General features: G+C 26.5%; 1 protein-coding gene across 3 annotated transcripts in view; it reads right to left on the bottom strand.

The window, feature by feature from the left end:
- The window catches only part of LOC100205837 (neutral alpha-glucosidase AB), a 39,068-nt gene that overhangs the window by 2,340 nt on the left and 13,631 nt on the right, over positions 1–23,097 (bottom strand). For 2 of the 3 annotated variants that reach the window (XM_065813132.1, XM_065813133.1), the window contains exons 10-18: positions 10,572–10,811; positions 10,394–10,496; positions 10,179–10,237; positions 9,885–10,069; positions 9,678–9,739; positions 5,942–6,015; positions 5,112–5,189; positions 3,315–3,437; positions 2,538–2,659 (exon numbers count right to left, since the gene is read on the bottom strand). In XM_065813132.1, coding sequence (XP_065669204.1) covers positions 2,538–2,659; positions 3,315–3,437; positions 5,112–5,189; positions 5,942–6,015; positions 9,678–9,739; positions 9,885–10,069; positions 10,179–10,237; positions 10,394–10,496; positions 10,572–10,811 — 1,046 coding nt within the window. The remainder of the gene's footprint in view (positions 1–2,537; positions 2,660–3,314; positions 3,438–5,111; positions 5,190–5,941; positions 6,016–9,677; positions 9,740–9,884; positions 10,070–10,178; positions 10,238–10,393; positions 10,497–10,571; positions 10,812–23,097) is intronic. The other variant, XR_010642404.1, reaches the window with a different exon arrangement.

The raw sequence follows: 23,097 nt of genomic DNA, 5'->3' as shown, positions 1-23,097 counted from the left end.
ATTATATTCTTTGACACTTTCTTACTATTTAATTATTTCTCTTTTTTTATTTACGTCATTAAAGTGTAAAAAAATAAAAAGTTTATAAATGTGTGTATAACATGCGTACTGTAAGTGAAAGTTTTATTGATGATTCACCCAAGTTTCGTACCATGCATATTCATTTATTTGCTGATTTTTCAACTTACCACACACTATTGCTCAACTTACCCCGCTGAGGCAGGTTGAGCAGCTCTGCAAACTTTAAAGTTAAATTAACTTTCAAATATTTAAAATAATTATGTACATCTGATGCACTGTTCATGAGATCTGTTATATTTAGTAAAAATTGCTTAACAAGCCCTGCTCTGCTCTAACAGTAAAAAATCAGACATTTTACACAACAGCACCAAAATCAGACAACACAACAGTAAAAAGTCAGACAACTGTGTATCAACAACGTTGCTTCAAAAAGGCAATTGATGTAAAATAAACCAACCTTTGCTATTTGTTCATATTCAGTTGTAGAAAAACAAAAACAAATTTAAATTCAAAATTTTCATTCATGTAACTTGTTGTAAGAATTAATGGTTATGCTAAAAGTTTATACTTAGTTTTTTAGCCATCAATGTTTTAGTTTAAAAAGATGACTTGAATCTTTTTAAAAAGTAAAACATATTACTTAAGTATTTATTAATTTTTTTATCATCACTTTAACTTAAAATTTATTTATTAATGGGCTAAAAAACTATTTATTATTAAATTATAACCATATACTGGTTTCATATTTGTAAAAGTTTCAAAGCAAATCATTTTATTTTAGGCTCTATAAACCAAACAATTCACTGGTTTTTAAATTATACAAATCACTAATTTATTACTTTTATACTCTACGAAACAAACAATTACCTGGTTTTAACTTTTACAAACTAACCATTTCACTTGTCCTAAATTCGAGAAACCAACTAATTTAATGGCTTTAAACCCTACCAAACAATCACTTTTTATTCTGCGTTTTTTTTAAATTCTACATATCAAATAGGTAATTTTTTTTTTTTTTTGTGGACAAAAATTATAATTTATTTTAGATTTTAAAAAAAAACATTTTTTTTTTGCTTTTATTTATTTTAAATAAAAGGTCAACTCTGAAGAAAACTTTAAATTCTGAAGGAAACTTTCAGGACTGAGCTTGTTTTTGAATAAATAATCTAAATATTTTTAAAATGATTTCTTAGTTAAACCAATATTTAAAAAAAAATGCTGTTTCATAAGAAAACTCTCTCCTATATGTGTTTAAATTTTAAGTGCTACCTAACTCATATTTTTAGAAATTTTTCTTACATTTAACTAGATAATTAGGATAATTAGACTTAAACTACCCAGGTAAATTCAGATTTTAATAAATTTTTAAATTTATGAAAACTTTTTCAATAATTTAAATCTATTTTTATTTGCTATCACTTAATAAGCAAAAGAATTTTCACAAAAAAAAATTCATTATTAAAATCTACATTTATAGCATTAATAGAGGTATCATGCTTGGACTGTAACTTTTACAGTAAATACTGTTAACAAACATTTACTTATTGTTTCCATAACAATTTAACTAACAACGTTTTTTTAACATAGTTATTATTTAACAGGTAATAATTATTGAAAACGTGTAATAATATTAAACATATAATAATTAAATAACATTTAGTTAAAATTATAATTAACATCATATTTGTTATTAACTAATAAAAAATATGATGCACAGAAAAATATAAAAAATTAGTAAACAATCAATTTTTAAGAAAAAATTTCTCAAAGAAAATTACATGATTTGGGATATTTTGTGTGTCCAAATTTCATTCACTGGTTTTAAAAGAATTTGGAACAAAAAGTTATATGAACCAAGTAAATATGATATGTATAAAACCAAGTGAATATGATATGTATTCAATAAAGATGCAAATACTCTACTTTAAGAAAAAGTTACTGAATTTGCTGCTAATTCAGTAACTTTTTCTTTTTTTTTTGAATTTGCTGATTATTGCGGAAATAACCCAGATGAACTAAACTTTTATTGCATTTTTAATATCATATTATTCAATGAATGAAACAGGTGGTAAATCAATAACAAGTTATAAAATGTTTCTTTGCATTATTATGGAGTACAAAACATATTAAAACAAAATGTGCAACTTCAATGCATTTTTATTAGAAAGTAAGTAAACATAAACCTCAATAAAACATTAGTTTATATTTTCAAAACCAAAACTATATTTTTCCTTGACTTAAAAACTGTAAAACCGTTTATGTTAAAAACCCTGTTAAATTCTAATCATTTCCTGTAAACCTTTTTGCTTATGTAATTCAAACTGTAAAAATTTAAAATTTATTTCAGTTCTGTTTGATATAAATTGCGACTGTTAAGTAAGACAAAATGTAGACTGATTCATGTAAAATATATTAAAACCATTGTACAACAGTTCAAAGTATATGTAAAAATGTATTAATAATTTGGAAATATAAATTACTAATAAAACTTTGCTAATGACATTCAACAAACTTACCATTTAATGTAATACTTTGATGCTTTTGAAATTTTCATACTACAAGTAAACAGGGCATATTTGTCTTGCTCATGCTCTGTAGATCTTCCATCATCAATGTAAATCAACCCTTGAGATAAAATCTACATGCAAGAACAACATTCCTGATAACACAAGAACTTAAAAAACATTTTCTTAATCATAATTCTATAAATCAACGTTTTTGAACAATAGTGATGAGAGAGGGAAAAGAAAACTCTTTATTATATACATAGAAAAGAATAATAATGTAAATTACTATGGATACATACATTACTTTGAATACTTAAATTACTATGGATACATGCATTACTATGTATACATAAATTACAATGGATACATACACTACTATGTATACATAAATTACTGTGGATATATACATTACTATGTATACATAGTTACTATGAATACATAAAATGTATACATTTTATGTATTATGGATACTTACATTACTATTTTTAAGATACTACATTTACTATGGATACTTACATTACTATTTTTAAGTAAATTACTATGAGTACATACATTAGTATGGTTCTATAGTCATAACATACAAATGTGTATTCAATGTAATTTATGGTTTATAATTCACTCTAATATATTGTATTAGAGTGGATGATGAGCCACAAAATCATTTTTTTAAATCCATAACAAGACCTTAAAACTCAATATAAACATGTAATGTTTATATTGAGTTTTAAGGTCTTATTATGGAGTAAAAATATAAAGCAGAAAAAATTTAAAAACATAAAGGATCACCTTTGAGTTAACTGATCCAATACAAACAATTAAAGTTAGTGGATCATTTTCCATTTTTGCTGAACAACTTCTTATTCGCTCCTTAATTGGAACAACTGATCCACCGCGCAAGAAAACAGGAATCTATCAAAACAAAATATATATATAAACAACTAAAGTGAATTAAAGTAAACCGAAAATTGAAATTTGCAAATATCTAGCCTCTTAGTAAAGTTTAACATCTCTTACTTTTTGAAATTTATTTCTAAAATAAAAAAATAACAAAAGATGAAACATTCTATGAAATATTTGCATTTGATAACTTGTCAATAAAAGATATAAAAATTATTGAGAACAATACGAACTACAAAAGTGTGAGCCATATGTAAACATTGTTGTTATAAAGAGAGATTTATCTTGCTCAAAATTCAAAAACTAGAGATTTGCAGGATAAGAGAACAAAAGGGAGCAAAGCTAGCAAATGACTCTCTGATAGAACAACAGCCAAAAGTAAACTTTTTTGGTTGCTATAAATAAAAAAGAGCTGGATTCCAAAAATGCTATGCCTAAATGCTCTCAGAAGTACAAATTGGATGTACTTGGTTGGTGAAAATGAAACAAGGATCAGTTACCACTACAGACTGAGCTGGAAAGACAATACTTCAAAAAACAAAAACAAAAAAAAACAAAAACCTCAACATTCTAGCATTTTCAAGCAGCAGTGAAAGGTTACTATTTTAGGGTGCAACATAATCAGTACCAAAAGAACCAACTTAGATCCTACAACCTCTAAGAAGCTCTGTTAAGTTCTTTTAAAATGGTCTGAACATCATCAAATGACATACTAAGCCACTGATTTGAAGTGCTCAATGCAGTAAAAGAAAACAGGTTTTATGTGAAACCAACAGAAATTGTAAACAAAATTATCATTTCTTTAGTAATCGTGTATTACAATAGTTAACATGTTGTTAACTATTGTAATACACTAAATGATGCAATAATAAACTGTTCAACAATGGACCAATTTAAAAAAATCCTTAACATTTCTATAGATGCCTATAGTCATTTTATGACTTTAATAGTATCCAATTTTATAATTTTAATAGTGTCTACATCCAATTTTATGATTTTAATAGTATCTGTATCCTATTTTAAGATTTTAATAGGCTCTGTATTCTATTTGAAAACCTATATACTATTACTACAATTATCAAAACAACTTTAGATTTTAGGACGATTGAAAATAGTGGCATCACAGTAATCAGTAACATTTTGAGGTACAAATAACAAAAAATTAAAAAAATTTAAACTAAAACTTTTATCTTAAAAATTTAAACTAAAATTCTTAACTAGTTAACCGATCAGACTGAAAGTTTATCCATAATTTTTGGCCATAGCTAGTTTTGCACCAATTATTATCAAATTACATAGAGTAGTTTTCAATCTACAGGTGTCTATTTTGAAGCACTATGAAGTCAAAATTTTATTCAACTTAAACATTCAAATTAAACTTTTTTCTGCAGACGATTAAAGGATTTCAAAATTTGCATCAAAGGGTACCTTGATGTGCACGCTATCTTTCCTTATAAGTGGCGTTTTTGGGATTTGCTAGATTGGCATTATCATGATAACCATGACCACATTATTTTATTAAACTTGATTATCATCTACTTTGCAAATTTCTTGATTTGATGAAGTTTTTTTCGAAAAAAAATTTTAACGGTTGGCTTGGCTTTTTCTTTAATAATCCCATAGACAATCGCATCACAATAAATTTTGATAATTTTATTGCTTAAAAAAAAAACTGATTTGTCTCACCTTATTAAGTGGTGTAGATACATAAACAAACAACTTGCCATTTGAAATTTCTTTGAAAGTATCTATATCATACCAATTCTAAATATTAAATTTTATTTAGTAGTATTACAAAGCCTCAAAATAATAATGAAATATAAATAACAATAATAATAATAATAATAAATAAAAAGTAATAGCATTAAAACTAGATTGAAGCAAAGTATAATATTTAAAACTTCAGATATAATTTAACCCTTTCAATACCAGTCACCCGTTATGCAGGTTGATATTTTTTAGTAAACGTGACCATGCTAAAAACGGCATTTAATCACATAACTAAGGCTTAAAAAAGATATACTTTAAAAAAAATAGTTTGGCGGCTTTTTTCTGACAAACAAAAAAAGCTCTCATTTGTGAAATTCTCACAAATATTTTTTATTTTATAGTTTTTAAATCCATGATAACATTTCACTTACAATAACTGTACTGTATTTTGTCTGGTTATGAAATATTTTTTATTTTATAGTTTTTAAATTCATGATAACATTTCACTTACAATAACTGTACTGTATTTTGTCTGGTTATGAAATATTTTTTATTTTACAGTTTTTAAATTCATAACATTTCACTTACAATAACTGTACTGTATTTTGTCTGGTTATGAAAGGGTTATGAGAATAATATATAAAAAATAATAATAAATTAAACAATATTATCAAATTAAAAAATCTAAATGTTTTTAAATTAAGGAGTTTTTTTTTATACTTTATTTGAAACTAATGTTAATTGATTTTGTTATAAAACATTTTAATATTATATTATCAAAATATATACGATTTAATAAAAAATACTGTTTGTGAAGGTAAAATTATCTTTGAAACAGTTTGTCCACATTTAGTAACTGGCTTTACAAGAAGATCATGACCTAAAATAAGGTATAACTAGGTTTACAAAAGAAAAAAAGAAAAAAAAGAAAGAATAAAACAAGATATAAATTACATAAAATAGGGTCATGTCTTCCCCTCACAGTGAGCCATAAAGACCATCAGGTTTAAAATCACACCACCTCAAACTTTTTTTTTTTAAGTAACTTAAAATTTGTAAAAGTGTTTTTCAAGTACAAACCAAATCTAAAGTCGATCAGAAGAGTTAATAATTTAAATTTTGAAAAGCCATTTTTGGCTTCTTTTTTTTTAAATCTTTTTAAAGCTTTGTAAGTTTAAATTATTAAAGAGTTAATTCTATTTTTTAGGAGGTCATAACAATTGTTGTTCTAGTCAGGCTGCTTTGAACCTAATTAATTTGTCAGAAAGCCTTGATCACATCTTGCGAGCAAGTTGCTTCAGGCATAATTAAGAACAAGATGGATATTTTCATTATAAAAATGTTGAAAAAAGATTTAAACATTCATAGTCTATATTATATATTCTAAATTATATAACTTACTGTAAAACATTTATTTGAACTGCTAACTTTTTTGAAACATTTGCATTTAGTTAAGGGTATGTTTAAAAATATATTTTATTTAATTATACTTTATTTTTAAGATGGGAACCTGTTAACTTTACCCGTTGGAACTAAAGGCAATAAATCCTCTAGAAAGTCTTTTAATCAGATATCATTCCAAACAGTTATGGAATTAACTTTTATACTGGAATTAAAAAACAATCAAACCTACTATTTCTATAATTATCTATTCCACACTGATCATTTCTATAATTATTATTTGTTTACTTCAATATTTTTACATAAAATAATTTATTTCAAAAAATTGCTTTAAGAGCAAAAAAATTAACATGTGCACCTTTTCCGCATACCTAGAGCTTATAAGAGATTTATAATAAGGTTTGTTTATCTCCTAAACCCAATCATTGATAGCTCAGTGGTTTATAGCGCTATCATAAGTGTCATTTTGGGGGATTAAAGACCTCCCCTAATAAATTTTGAATATTTTTCAATCTTGCTGTATTTATAGCAAAATTTTTATTATAGTATATATCTATAATAATTATAGCAATATTTATAGCAAAAAAAAGTATAGCAAAAAAGTTTTTTAATTGTTAAAATAAAATCAGGGATCAATTTAACGGTCGGAGATCAACCCCCCTCAGACCATTCTTGAGATCTGCTAGAGGAGGGCAACAAGCCATTACTTTTTTCAGTAAAAATGAACAATGGTTGGTTGCCCCCACAAATCAGATCTCAAACACAGTTCGGGGGTGTGTGGCAATGTCTGACCATTAAATTGAGCCTTGTAAAATTCAAAAGTTTTCTCATTTTTATAGAATTATTATGCACGATTGTTCCATATACTGCCTGCAAACTCAACATATGCTAAAGATGTTTACACTTACAAACATTGGTACACAAAGCTATAAAAACGGCAGAATTAAGATGATCTTAGACCATTAAAAACTATAGACTATAAAATGCAAAGGGAACGCCCAGAAATTACGCAATGCTAAACTTATTTTTTTAAAAAAAGAAGGAGATCTTAAGTTCTTTTAGGTGGCGATTTTCATTAAACTTAATGAGCTATTTTGATTTTTTAATTAACTTATGACTCTGTGAGGAAATTTAATGGCTGCCAAGAGTTCTGTATCAAACAGGCTCGAAAGGGCACTACTACTATTAAGTTCAGTATTATTATGTAGATACTTTAAATAGAATAATAAAGGATGTTGATTTGCATCAATTCTATCTTCATTACACTTGATTATATCATAAATGGTTAATTTGCTTGGTCCTTCAGCTACAAAATGATTAACATGTTTATAAGTATATAAATTGATTTCAATAAAAAAGGCAGTGTATAACTATTCTTTAAATATATTTTGATATAACAATATATTAACAATATTTTGCTGACATGTTGTGGTCAACGTCATCAGGTAATTACCTGATGACGCTGATCACAATAGGTCAGTGAAATATCGCTAGTATATTACTATATCAAAATATATTTAAAAAATATATTTTGATATAGTAAATATATTAGAATGTTTCTGTACTAATTGAATTTGGTATAATTGTATGGTATAAATGTTCCATTTTTAATTTTAAAGAAAGTATTTTTTATACAACAAATAACAATATTTATAGACATAAAAAAACTTAAAATATTTTTGGAATTCGACCGAATTCCGAAAAAATTTAATTTCGAATATCATAGATACCTTATCATTCCCTAATGATAAGGTATCTATGATAAGATATCTATGACAAAATTTTAACTTTAAGTGGAAATCTATGCGGAAATACTTAGAGTGTACTTGAAACTTATAAAACCCGCTCATTGTATTTGTAATACAAATATCTAAAAAACTAAGTCGTTTTGTTTTGTTTTCAAGTTTAACAGTATATTTTATGAAGGAGTTTTTCTCATTTAAAGTTTTAAGAAACAATTCTTGTTTTTCTTTTGAATTGAAGCGAGCATGAGTATCATCAATATATCTTTTGTAAATTATTGGTTGGAATGAATCAACAAAGGCTATATTAAGGGCTCTTTTTCCTATAATCTGCAAAAAATACTTCAGCTATGATTACCATCAACGATAAACCAATTGAACCTAAATTAGGTAAAATTCGGATTACAATAAAAAAAACACTTGCTTAATGAAAGTTCAATCAGTTGTTTCTCTGTGCAGCAGCTTTGTTCATCAAGGTTCTTGTTTCGGAGTTATGAGAGAAGGTTGTAACCACAAAACCTGAGAGAGGGTTGTAACCACAACTAATTGAAATTTAAAAAAATGTTTACAAGAGTTAATTTAGTCCTAGCTTTTAAATATACAAATTCATCATTCAATATGTTAATAATATTAGGATTTGTTTAATTAATTGGTATGGATGGATACAAATTAACTGAATCAAATAAAAATTGAATTTCATTATCACCTTCCCTTCTTTAGCACTGCTGACAAAACTACTTGAATTAGTTATACTTTTATTTAATGTTGGTTGAACAATTTTAATCAGATATTCTGTTATTCCTTAATGTGGTGTAACGAGTTTTTTTATGGTTAACTATTTTTATAAATACTAAATATTATTGTAGAGAACTTAAATTGATCTTAAATTGATGGAATTGAACCAAGGGTTGTATGTACAAACGGAAAGTGGTTATATACTAAAATACAGATGAAAGTGAATTCAAAAGTATAGCATGTGATGTATTTTTAAATATGATGATATGAAATTGCTAATATCAGTCATTTATCACATTAATTAAAAAAATTACTTTTTTTTTTTCTTTATGATTTTATATTGAATTATTTATAATATAGGAATTTCTTTTCTTTTTTTTTTTTTTAAACATAAATTGTTAAAAACTATATTCTAAACTTACATTCAATGCATTGCATTTTTCAAATATATGCTGATTTTTATTTCTACATATTTTTTTTTGATTAGTTTAAAAGCATTTAATTAATAATCACAAACTATCTATTTGTATTAATAATCATTTTTGTATTTTTTTTCTCTCGCATGAAACATTATTGTATCTTTTTAACTTTATTTGATTTTTATGTACTAACTATTTTTTGTTTATTAAGAATTTTTTTAATTAAAGAAAGATTCAAAACTCACCAAAAAGATACTGATCCTCAACTCTAAATAGACTAGAATCAGGAAAATCCATCCATAATGGCCTAAATATTATACATTATAAAAGTAAAATAATTTAAAAACCTAAAATATCTGGATACTGCATAAAAATAAAATAATTTAAAAAACTAAATAAAAAAATATCTGAATTAAAAATGGTAAAAAAAATATTTAATTCAATTTTTTTACCTCATTAATGCTGTACCATTTTTATGACACATCCACATTTGAGTGTAAATGTAGGGGAGAATTGCATAACGCCTCAGTATAGCTGCTCTAATAAAATGAACTGTCTTTTTATCAAAAAGCCATGGTTCCCGACGCTTTGTTCCACGATTAGCATGGCCTCGAAAAAAAGGTTGGAATGCAGCAGCCTAGTATTAAATGTAGAATTAATGTTAATTTATGTTAAATAATGTTATCTATTTTTTTTTTTTTTTCTTTCCAAGAAATGGAAATTTTATATTTATAACTAAAGTTTACTTGATACCAGCGAATAAGTAATTCTGGGTTAGGATCGCCAACAAAACCACCAACATCAGCTGAAAAACATTAAATAATCTAACATTAATACAAGCTAGAATTGTTTAAACTATTTTGAAAATAAAAATTGAAAAAAAAACTAATTTTTTTTCTAAATTAAAAAAGATTTGAAAAAAAAATTAGTTACACAAATTTTATAAAAAGAATAAATGAACCTCCAACAAAACACATTCCAGCTATATTCAATGACAATAACATTGGTATTGATGCTTTAAGATCTAACCATGTCGATTGATTGTCACCAGTCCAAATAGGACCTGAAAAAAAATAATGTTAGTAAAAAAATAAAAAAGAACATTACATTACTATTTAAACAGGATTTTTTTACAAATCATATCTTTGGGAGCCTGCAAAAAAAGATCTTGATAACACAAATGGTCGTAATTTGCCATTGCTTCGCTTTAATAGCCCTTCATAAGATGATTTATGAAACATCATTCCATATAGGTTGTGAACCTCTCTATGCTCAATATCATTAAAATGTATTGCATCACGGTGTATTGAGTTTTCGGGTCCATTAAAAACAGCTGGTTCATTCATGTCGTTCCATGTCATTAAATCTAATGATGAACCCTATATATAAGACAAATGGGAGATGCAAAAATAAGGATACAAAAAAATTTATTACTCTGCCAACTTCTATCTTCAATTGTAGATATAACATTAAAAAACTGAGTTGGCTCGTAGATACCGGTTTTTACATTTAATCTGGTGGTTTTTTGCACCAATTCGGTAGTTTTTTTTTCATTTAATCTAGCAGTTTTTTGCATTCAATAAAGCCTTTTTAAAATTTTTTTAATGCATGTTATGAAATATTAAATGATTAGTAATAAAAAATATTCTAAATATTCCAGTTAAAAATAAATATAGATGTGTAACAAATAGTATAATAGCATTGAGTAATAACAATAATGTATATATATACATGTATGTTATATATGTATATACATAACATACAAGTTCGAAAAAACAAACTTTTAAAAAATACGACTTCATTCTCTATTAATGTCATCTCCATTAGCACATTGCGTAAGAAAAGATTTGCAGTGTCTCACAAAGTTTGAAAGGTTCAGTATTGTGCTCGCAACTATTCCTTATTCGTTCTAATAAATCGTTCTTTTCCGATTGAAGCTCTTTGTCCTACTGTAGTATTCTTAATTTTCTCGAAAATTAAGAATACTACAGGAATTTGTCTCTTCACAAGGACTTAGAAAAGTTTAGGGGTAAAAACGAATTTCATAGAGATAACTATTATAAAAATCTGATTGAATGGACTTTCATCTATATGAATGATATTTCTGTAAGTTAAATTAAATGAAGTAATAAAAGTAAAATTATTTATCATAATAAAGAGAAACCGCCAGATTAAATGCAAAAAACCATCAGATTAAATGCAAAAAAAACAGGATATAGTGATAATTATATAGAATAAACATATTTTTAAATATGAAGATTAATTGTTGTTTAAACTGGTTAAAAAAGTGCTGCACAAAACGTGGTTAAAAAAGCGCTGTACAAAACGCGGTTAAAAAAGAAGAATGCTATTAATTTAGTAACTTTTGATCATCCATTTCAAGAAATTAAAGAAACTGTTTCCACAATTAAAAACTTATGATCACACCATTTTATTTCAAAGACATAGGCTTCATTCCTTCCTAATATGAAAGTAAATTATTATTTTGCTAGATTTTGTAGTAAACTACAGTTTTATAGTACAAGATGCAGTCTGAGGATTTTATTGAAGTAATAGCCAAGAAACACTGCACCCTTTTGTTATTTACTTCAAAAAATCAGAAAATAAACTCAAACCTACAAACTATTGCATATCTGACTGTATGCAACACACTGCAAATAACCAGTGAAATACATTTTTATTACAAATTTAGAAGATTTAAAAACTTTCTTTTCAAATTTAAAGTTATGTTATTATTTTAGTGATGGAACAGCTAGCCTACACAAAATTTATAAAACTCGTAGCAATCCTTTTCATTATTTTTATGACCATGGAATTCATGCAGAGTGACTTTACTTTGAAACAAGATATGAAAAAAAAGTTTGTGACGGCAATGGTGGTAAATAGGAGTGTTCCAGATGAGATATCTTCCAGATGAGATATTTGGGCAGATATTCAAGCTGGATAGGACTACTACCTGGTATTTAACCAGATAATAAAATAATCCAGCTGGCAATACAGGTATTTCATGTTTATTAATAATGTTTTGACAATTAATGCTGTTAAAGAAAGAAACAAAGTTTAGATATCTGAATAATTCATTTGGTAATTGACAGAATGAGGGAATAAATATTTCTAATTGATAAAATTATAAACTTTCTAACCCATAAAAAAAATTTCTATTTTTTAAATAATCTAATGTTAGTAGATTCAATAAAGCATTGTTTATATTAAACTAATAATCAACTGCACATTACAAATACTATACTATATTTATCACTAATATATTTATTTGTCTGATGATGAATAAACAATAACATTTCTCCAGTTTGAAGTAACAGCCTTGACTATTTTTTTTTTTACAGCTTCAGTCTGGACAACATTATCTTAATAAATTTTCTAAATGAATTTTTCTTAACAAGAGTGCTTTCCAGAGCTCTTTTCCCTTTAATACTCTCAAAACTATTTAACGAGTGATATTTATAAGTTATATTATTTTGCTGCTGCATGGTTAGTTGATGCAATAACATTTGGGATTTAAAAAAAATCATTAAGTCTGCCAACGTAGCTTTTACCAAATGTTTAGTTGTTTCTGTATTTGTCTGCTTAACTATTTCCTTCAAATCCAGAACAAAGCATTCAATTGTATTTGAGTCTATTCCGAGCACATGAGCTGTTATTTACATAACATAAAATAGTGCAATCTCCCAATTCGTCTGCTGTGATTGCAAATTTATGCTTTTCATTTTTTAATTTTTCAAAAATTTTTTGTTGTCAAAAAAAAGCTGTTGATACAGGTTGAAATAGTTGTTGAACTTTTTGTCATTTTATATCCTTTTTGTTCCACATAACCAGCAATAGCTAGAGATTAGCTAACTCCTGTGACCGCCATTACCATCAACAGTCTCACCTTTGACAATTCTTCATTTGAATATTCATTTTTTATCAATATAAAAAACAGCACTTGTTTCTTTATTTTTGTTTCTTTTTTCTTAGGAATATTATTTTCTCTATAATTTTTACTTGATCCTGATTTAGATATACTATGTCATAATATACTATGTATACATATCAATATACTATGTCATAACTTCAAATGCATAACCATAGCAGTAGTTGAACTTCTCCATCCGTCTTTTTTAAAAAACTTCCATACCTCATGTTTTTTAGACATGGCTAAAACAAAAAATACTGTAGATGTAATTATATAAGAAAATCTCACAAACTTTAATTTCTGCCTTGAAAATGTTTTTTTAATTTAAATAAATAAAAATTATGGAACAATTTTAAGTATTGGTTGTGTAACATTTGTATAGCAAATTAATAAATTTACAAATATTTATAAGCAACTTAAAGAACTGACCACATTTTAAAAATCAACTAAAATAATGCCATACAAAAAAAAAACCATACATTAATGTATTTGCATTTCTTCACATCAAATTTTTTTTTGTATTTTATATTTTTAAATTATTTCTAATAATAACACACTCATATGCTGGTCATTTCTAATAATAACACACTCATATGCTGGTCATTTCTAATAATAACACACTCATATGCTGGTCTTCTCCATAAGCTTTCTTCTTATGGTGTATCCGGCAACACCTTTAAGATCATTGAATCCTTCCTTTCCAATCGTAGCATAAAAGTTGTCCTCGATGGACAACACTCTTCTTCTTATTCTGTAACTTCAGGGGTTCCTCAAGGTTCTATCCTTGGCCCTATACTCTTTTTAATTTACATTAACGATCTTCCAGATATTCTCACATCTAAGGTGGCATTGTTTGCTGATGATACTACCATTTATTCTTGTCGTGATAAGAAACCAACACCCTCTGATTGCCTGGAGGGGGCATTTGAGCTTGAAAAGGATCTCACTTCTGCTACAGCATGGGGCTCACAGTGGCTGGTGAACTTTAATTCAGATAAAACTCAATTTTTTTCAGCCAATCGTTATTGCAATAATTTAGATCTTCCTATATTTATGAACGGTGATGTACTCGATGAGTCACCTACTCTTCATCTTCTAGGATTAACTCTTACTTCCGATCTTTCTTGGAAACCATATATCAAATCGGTTGAAAAATTAGCATCTGCTAAGGTTGCATCTCTTTATCGAGCTCGCCACTTTCTTTCTCTGGATTCTATTCTCTATCTCAATAAATCTCAAATCCGGCCTTGTATGGAATACTGTTGCCATATCTGGGGCGGATCTTCTAATGATGTCCTTTCTCTTTTAGACAAGGTGCAAAAACGCATTGTAAACATAGTTGGACCTGCTCTTGCAGCCAACCTCCAACCATTATCACATCGTCGTAATGTTGCTTCTCTTTCTCTTTTCTACAAATACTATAATGGGCACTGCTCTAAAGAGCTAGCGTCTCTTGTGCCATCTACTAAAATTCATTCTCGTGTTACTCGTCATTCAATTAAGTGTCATCCTTTTTCTGTGACTGTTCCTAAGTGCTCCAAAAACGCTTATTCGTCTAGTTTTTTTCCTCGAACATCAGTTCTTTGGAATTCGCTTCCTTCATCTTGCTTTCCTGATTCATATAATTTGCAATCTTTTAAATCGTCCGTCAATCGTTATCTTGCTCTACAACCTTCATCTTTTCTCTTACAGTAACTTCCAACTTTAATTAGTGGCTGCTTGGAGCCTTGTTGGAAGGGAAGATGTTTAAAAAAAATATATATATATATATTAATTCTAATATTTAGGTGGATATTTTGCATATTACCTTTTTTTAAATTATTCAAGTATTTATATATTATGCAGATTAATTCTCATATCATGTTTTACTTTGCTGCAAAGCTTAACATGCAAAGCTTTGCTGCAACATTGTAAAAATTATTTGAGTATTTTGAAAAAAATATCAAATAGTCAAAAAACATGCAAATATATTTGAATATTAAGAATTCAAATACTTAATGGATGGCCTAACACACACACAGACCACACAATAAAAAACAGCAAAATTTTTATAAATTCATTTTTCCAAACCCTTTTTAATATTACTGAAAATATTGACTTTTTTGAAACCAATTCACTAATTCATTTGTAATAAAAAATAGTTTACTCCAAAATGAATGATAAGAAAACTTCTAGTTAAACTAAACTAGTTAAACAATTAGAACTTTATTATATATATCTATCTATATATATATATATATATATCTATATATATATATCTATATATATATATATATATATATATATATATATATATATATATATATATATATATATATATATATATATATATATATATATATATATATGTATGTATCCTTTCCACACCCCTAATATTCTTATGTATTAAACGCTTCTAATTGACAGAACATCGCTCACTAAAAACTTTTTTTTTGATAAAAGTAATAAAATGTTGTTACACAAGTGAAACTTTCTGAAGAACTGCATATTTTCTGCACATTTTCTGTTAAAAATTTCACAATGTAATTTATAAAAATAATTTTACATAAAACCTACATAGAATTGAACTTTTTTGTGTGAATGTTTGTATGCTATTAAACACAGCATGATAAGGAGACCTATGCTATTAAACACAGCATGATAAGGAGACCTATGCTTAACAAACTCCCTGACTTCTTTAATGATAATCTTATAAAAAAGATGTCTGCAAGCATGGTAAGGTTTCTTTCTAATAAGGTTTTTAAATTTTAAGGTTTTAAAACTTTTAAAGCAAAGGCAGTAGCTTGAATACATCCAATGTTTCTGACATTTGTATCACAGCAAGTAAGTTTTATTCAAAACTTGATTGGCGCTTTGTATTAGCAATTTGAAAGGGGAATATATTCTTTACTTTGTGAGCAAGCTGCTCCTAATTTTAATTTTTAAAATTCAAAAATCTTTTCTTTTAGAAATTCAGTTGAGATTCCAGAAAAAATAACAGCAAGTCTGTCAAAACGATGAAGAACTGCATATTGAGGCACTTCAAATTTCTCTCTGATGTGTAATTTATATATATAAAAAGGGACCTTAAAATTAAGGAAAGTTTATAAATAGTGCGGAAAAGCCCAATATGACCAAACAAGTTAATCATGTCAGAGTGATGCTGACAGTGTAATTTATCATAAATTTTTAATGACAAATTTTATATATATATATATCTTTAGTGTTGACATGTGTATTAAAGTATATGTTATATTAGTAAGAAAACATCAATTGATATGAATTCTCTTAATACTACTAATAATTTATTATTAGAAATTATAGCTATGGTTACCAGCATCATCAGCTCGTAAAAATTATACAAAAAATATTTTTTTGTAATATTAGAAACAGTTTAAAATTAACTGACGTCAGCAGTTGAGTGACTACTTTCTTGCTTACACAAAAATGTAAAGAATGGAGTCCAAAATTTAGTTTTCACAAACTGTCCGTTATCTAAATTAATTCCACCATTTAAAGGTGAACATTGGTACTTCATTGTATTTTGTATTTCAAGAGCTTCGCGCACTTTTCGATCAAATTTTTTTGTTTCAACTTTAATTGTTTTTACGTTTTCCCACTTTATTTCTTGTGAGCAAAACTTATTATGGGAGGCTATTGCAGACTGATAATTCAATCAGATTCTCTTAACCTCCCTACTGTATTGTTACCATGGATACCATCACTATCCCCAAAACTAAGGAAAATATTTTGGAAAGCTGATTATAGAGTAATCTTCAAATCAAATCCAAATTTAAGAACATTACTAAGCTCAAAAAACAAAACTAAATTGCCACATAAAAGTCAACCCAGAACTTATTTTATTAAATGCAAATGCTCAAAAAGATAAGTAGGCGAAACAAAACTTTGAAATTAGGACTCAAACTCAACAACATCTAAAAAGTTTAAACGATGGAAAACATTACCAGTCTGTAATAGCAACCCATAATAAGTTTTGCTAAAAAGAAATAAAGTAGGAAAACATAAAAACAATTCAAGTTGAAACAAAAAAATTTAATCGAAAAGTACATGAAGCTCTTGAAATACAGAGGTATCTATGTTCACCTTTAAATGGCGGAATTAATTTAGATAACGGGCAGTTAGTGAAAACTAAATTTTGGACTCCGTTTTTTATATTTTTATGTAAGCAAGAAAGAAGCCACTCAACTGCTGACATCAATTACTTTTAAACTGTTTCTAACGTTACAAAAACAAAATTTTTTGTATAATTTTTACGTGCTGATGATGCTGGTAACCATAATCCAGCAATAATTTCTAATAATAAATTATTAATTGTATTAAGAAATTCTTACTAACATATATATACATACATATATATATATATATATATATATATATATATATATATATATATATATATATATATATATATATATATATATATATATATATATATATATATATATATATATATATATATATCACATATAAATAACAATCAAAATTTCAAAGTTATTTCATCCTAAGTTCAACATTAAAAATTTCAACCTTAATTCAGCGTTTAGTTTTAGTTACTTTGTAACATAATATTTTTGTTTACCGAATTTGTTTGTAAATTTTGCCACATTATTAAATAAAGATGATTTGAGTAATAGAACAGAATGAAGATATAAAGCTTATAATTAAAAAAGCAAAAAGTAAACTAGGAAACGTAGGCTTCAATATTGTAAGATCCAAATATGCAATAAAGTCAACTTTAAATATATCTACTTTGTTATGTCATATGCATATAATACTCAGGTAGAGGAAGAAGAGCCAGTAAATAAAGATCTTTAAAGAAAGACATGTTTTTTCTTTTAATATTGTTAACGCCAAGCTGTTCAACTGTAATGGAGTTTAAATAAAACGCTTTTTGGTTATAAAATGCATATATAATTATATAAACATTATGCAAGTAACAAATGGTGTATGTTATGTCTTCTATTTTAAACTAACTTTTTCTACTCTCCCATCATATATAACTGTCATGTAAATGTTAGTATTGTACCATTCATGACACAGCTTTCTGAATTTTACAGACACAGCTAACAATTTTTTTTACACACACTATTATCTAAATCATCAAGTTACTTAGTTGACAAATTGTTAAATAAATTTCAAAATTCAACAATAGTTAGTATAAACCTCCCTAACTTTCTTTTTATCGATTTTTTTTTGCTGTTTTGAAGTCTGTTTTTAAGAAATCTCAGCTCTAATTTGAACATGCTGTTAGCAACTCCTAATAATTCTTTCTTTTTTCATGTGCTTACTGAATAAACCACAAAATCAAGACTATGTTACAAAATAAAACCTACAATATCAAAACTTCAAGACAAGACTTACAATATCAAGAGTTTAATAACTTAGTTTAATAAGTTTTTAAATAACTTTTAAATAGCTTGTAAATAAGATTTGATAATTAACAATACCAAATAGTTAGGACAAATATCATAGCTTTATTTTAAAGTCATTTTGCAACTTTATTGTAAATTTGTAAACTCATTTTGAAATTTATTTATTTAGTCTAATGTGACTGTTCCAGATACTTATTTGTATTTTTCTGATTAGTGAAAGAACATTCTAGAATTGGTGGGAGCAGCTCAAAGAAATGTGTGACAAAATGAATTAAACAGGTATACTTTAATATGCTGGTTAAGTATCAAACCACATTTATATAGACAAGTCTAGATTGGCTTGTCTACTAACTCTATCCTCTCAGTTGTATTCATATCTGATTTTTCAGGTCTTAATTAAGATATCCATTGTCCATTGTTGTTGTTTATTGCTTTCTTAATTAAATTTATCAAGTTATACATCACTTAAGTTGAACATTTGTTTAGTTTAGTCCCCCCAGGTATGACTTATCGAAAAATAACTGTATGTATATAAATTTGTATATATATATATATATATATATATATATATATATATATATATATATATATATATATATATATATATATATATATAAATTTATATACATATATATATACAGTTAATTTCCGATAACTTTGAATGCGTGTTTAAATAAAATTTAAACACGCATTCATGGTCTACAGTCTAACGTCAAACTGAAATACCCTACTGCCAGGGGTTTCAGTACATGCATTGACTACCTTATAACCTGCTGCTGCAAGGCAGTGTCACTACATTGACTGAGGGTTTGGTGTTTTTTCTTCATTTTCTGAAAATGTTGTATGCTATGAAGGTAGGAAAAACAAGTAACAATTTTTTATCTATATACACTATAGTAGATATATAAAGTAAATATATATGTCCAAGATAAAAACCCCAAAAGGGTTTTTGGACAATAATGAAGTAAACATGGATCAGTAAATTATAATAAATGATAAGTAAATTAGACATGGATCAGTAATAAGTAGTTATTTTTCTTACTATTGATCACCTAATGCTCACATTCACTTGTGAACAATGTGAAGTATATTAATACTTGTAAAATGTAATAATACATTACTTTAAAGATGTTTTTATTTAGATGCAGTTATCTGATATTTAAAAAAAAAAACATAATGCATGAAAATATATTGCAGACTGTTTGAAGTTTGTACCATATCAATTGGGTGGTGAAAAACATGCATCAAATCTTTTTTATACTTTTTCCTTATATATCCTAGCATTCCGGATCCGTAAAATACGGGTCTTTACCAAACCTGCCATTTCTATACATATCTATTCCACATGGATTATTTCTATACCTATTCCTTATTTACTTTAATATTTTTTAGTAAAATAATTTTGTTCTGAAAAAAAAACTTTATGAGCAAAAAAATTACCATGTGCACCTTTTCCGCATACGTAGAGCTTATAAGAGACTTTTAATTAGATTTGTTTTTCTTCATATATAATTGAATTTGTTTTTCTTAATGCATTTCTTTGATAGCTCAGTGGTTAAGTGCGCTGTCATCAGTGTTGTTTTGGGGGGTTTAAGACCTCCTCTTAGCGTAATAAATTTTTCAATTTTTTCAATTTTGCTTATATATTTGTAACAAAAAAATAATAATATAGCAAAAAAAATTTCTAAAATTTAAAATAAAATTTTAAAGTTTTCTTATTTTATAGATATATTATACGCAATTATTCCATATAATGCCTGCAAACATATGTCAAAGACGTTTACACTTACAGACCTTTGTTCATAATGCTATGCAAATGGAATTAAGAAGATCTTAGACCACTAAAACATAGTCATAAAAAAAAAGTTCATTCTTATGATTATGATTAAAAACTAAAGAATAATATTAAATGCTAATCTAAAATTTAAGCCAAAAAACTTTGCGCATTGACGTTAAGGTAAAGCGGTAGTGCTACCGAACTTTCGAACCCTCATTAAATACCTTGTTTTGACCACCGACACTACCATAAGTTCAAGTAATATTTTTCTTTCAAGAAAAAAATTTTAACTACCTTCACTACCAAGGTATATTTCGGTATTTCATTCTACTACTGTCATATTAAAAAGTTTAATAAGCATTAATTTCCCATTTAATTAATGATAATTATTAAAATTTTTATTAAACGTCATACAGTAGTAATTTGAATCTTATGGGGAAAAATAAAAGTTCGAATTAGACAGATTTTCGAATTATAGAAAGATGATTTTTCTTAAATGCATTTCATGGTGACTTTGCATTTAATCGAATTAAGGAGATTTGAATTAGAGAGATTATACTGTATTAAAAGGAAGTATAATAATTAATATTAATTAATTTGATGATTGTTATAACAAGATACAAATATTTTTACAGCCTCAGTATTGTTTTTAAGTTTCTTAAGTGAAGTAATAATCAGCAAAACAAGATTTATAAAGAGTGAAAAAAATGCCTCGAGCAAGTCCTTTTGGGAATATTTCATAAAAGACGGTCATGGCAAAGACATTGATCAATGTGCCCAGCTCAAATAAGCACAAAATAAAGTTGCACAACAGGGCTAAAATGTCATCTTAAAGGCAGTCACAAATCAACTTTTAATAAAATTGAAAATTTAAGCAGAAAAAGAGTTGCAGAAACTACCAGTCAGAATTTGGCAAAGGAATTTTTACAAGTGCCATCAGAGCATGACTAACAGGTTGTTTCCATTTAAGGTGTTAAGAAAATGAAGAGGATATATCAACATATTGCAAAGTGGTAACGAAGTATAATGCCAATGACAAGAGACAACTTTTGGCTGATTTAGAAATGACGAAAAACCTTTGTATGGGTAATCTACCATTTGCACATGTTGCAATAGATGCTTTCAAAGGACTCATGTCATTTCTGCAACCTGAAATAAACATAAAGTCTCCCAAAACTTTTTCTTAAAAAAAAACTTCCAATTTTGCATTTTAATATTCAAGAATCAGTGATAAGTATATTAAAAAACGAGTTATCAAATGTTGCTTCAGTTGGCTTAACCTCAGATCTATAGTCAAGTCAAAGCAATGATTCATACGCAGCCTTAACTTTGCACTACATTAATTTAAACTTTGAATTAAAATTCTTTCTACTTGGCTGAAAGACATTTCCAGAGAGGCATAATAGGGACAATATAGCTTCCAAAACTGACGCTATTTTATCAGAAATACCGACAGTGAAGCCAACATGCTTTTAAGTAAAATCTTTTTTAAAATACTTTTTTTGCAGTGCGCTTATTTACTTTACTTAAAAGCATCCAAAATTTTGCTTAAAGTTTAATGCAATTCAAAATTTAAAACTATTTTCGATTACTTAGATATTTTACTGAAAAGCGTGCAAAATATTTTCCTTAAAATAAACTTATTCACTTTATTTTAAATCAAATATTTCAAAACATTATGCACGAATAATAAAAAAAAAATAATTATTAACTACAGTGTTTTTTTTTATTATCAATCTGGAAAGTTAGTCGGGCTGTTTTGCGAATAAATAATGTTTACTACTGTTTATATTTATATATATATGTATATATATATAGTTCTATAGTTTGTTGCGTTTGGGAAGCACGGAAGGAAAAAAGTGATTCTTACACCAACATATACGTCACTTTTAATTACTTTTGACTTTCGTCCAACAGTGTTGGACAAAAGTCAAAACCATTAATTTAATTACAAATTAATCGTTTTATAAAACCACAAAAACGCAAATTTAATTAATCTGAATGTTTTTAAAACATTCTGAATGTTTTTAACAATATAAACAATGTTTTTATTTTTATTTTTTTTAATAAAATGTTTTTATTTTTATATTTTTTAATAAAATGTTGTTTTTTTAATTTTTTTACTGTAAATCATGCGCGGAGTGTTGCTACATCGACTATCTTATAGCCTGACTCGCAAGGGAGTGCTGCTACATTGACTGACAAATAGCCTGACCCACAAGGGAGTGCTGCTACATCGACTGAGGGTTTGGTTGGGGCAGGCAGTCTATCATTAATAAAAATAAAAAAATTCCGGTCTTGCATTTTAATTTTTACTTTTTGTCAACAAAATATGGAAAAAAACTTTCGGACAACATATAAGGGTTCTATATATATATATATATATATATATATATATATATATATATATATATATATATATATATATATATATATATATATATATATATATATATATATATACATACATATATATATATATATAAATATATATATATATATATATATATATATATATATATATATATATATATATATACACATATATGTTTATATATATTTTATCTGTTTCCACATTACTTCATCCTAATAATGTCGCAGCA

The sequence above is a fragment of the Hydra vulgaris genome, chromosome 12 (assembly GCF_038396675.1).
Source record: "Hydra vulgaris chromosome 12, alternate assembly HydraT2T_AEP".
NCBI classification, from domain to species: domain Eukaryota; kingdom Metazoa; phylum Cnidaria; class Hydrozoa; order Anthoathecata; family Hydridae; genus Hydra; species Hydra vulgaris.
Note: the sequence above shows the minus strand (reverse complement) of the source record. Positions and strands in the feature narration are given on the sequence as shown.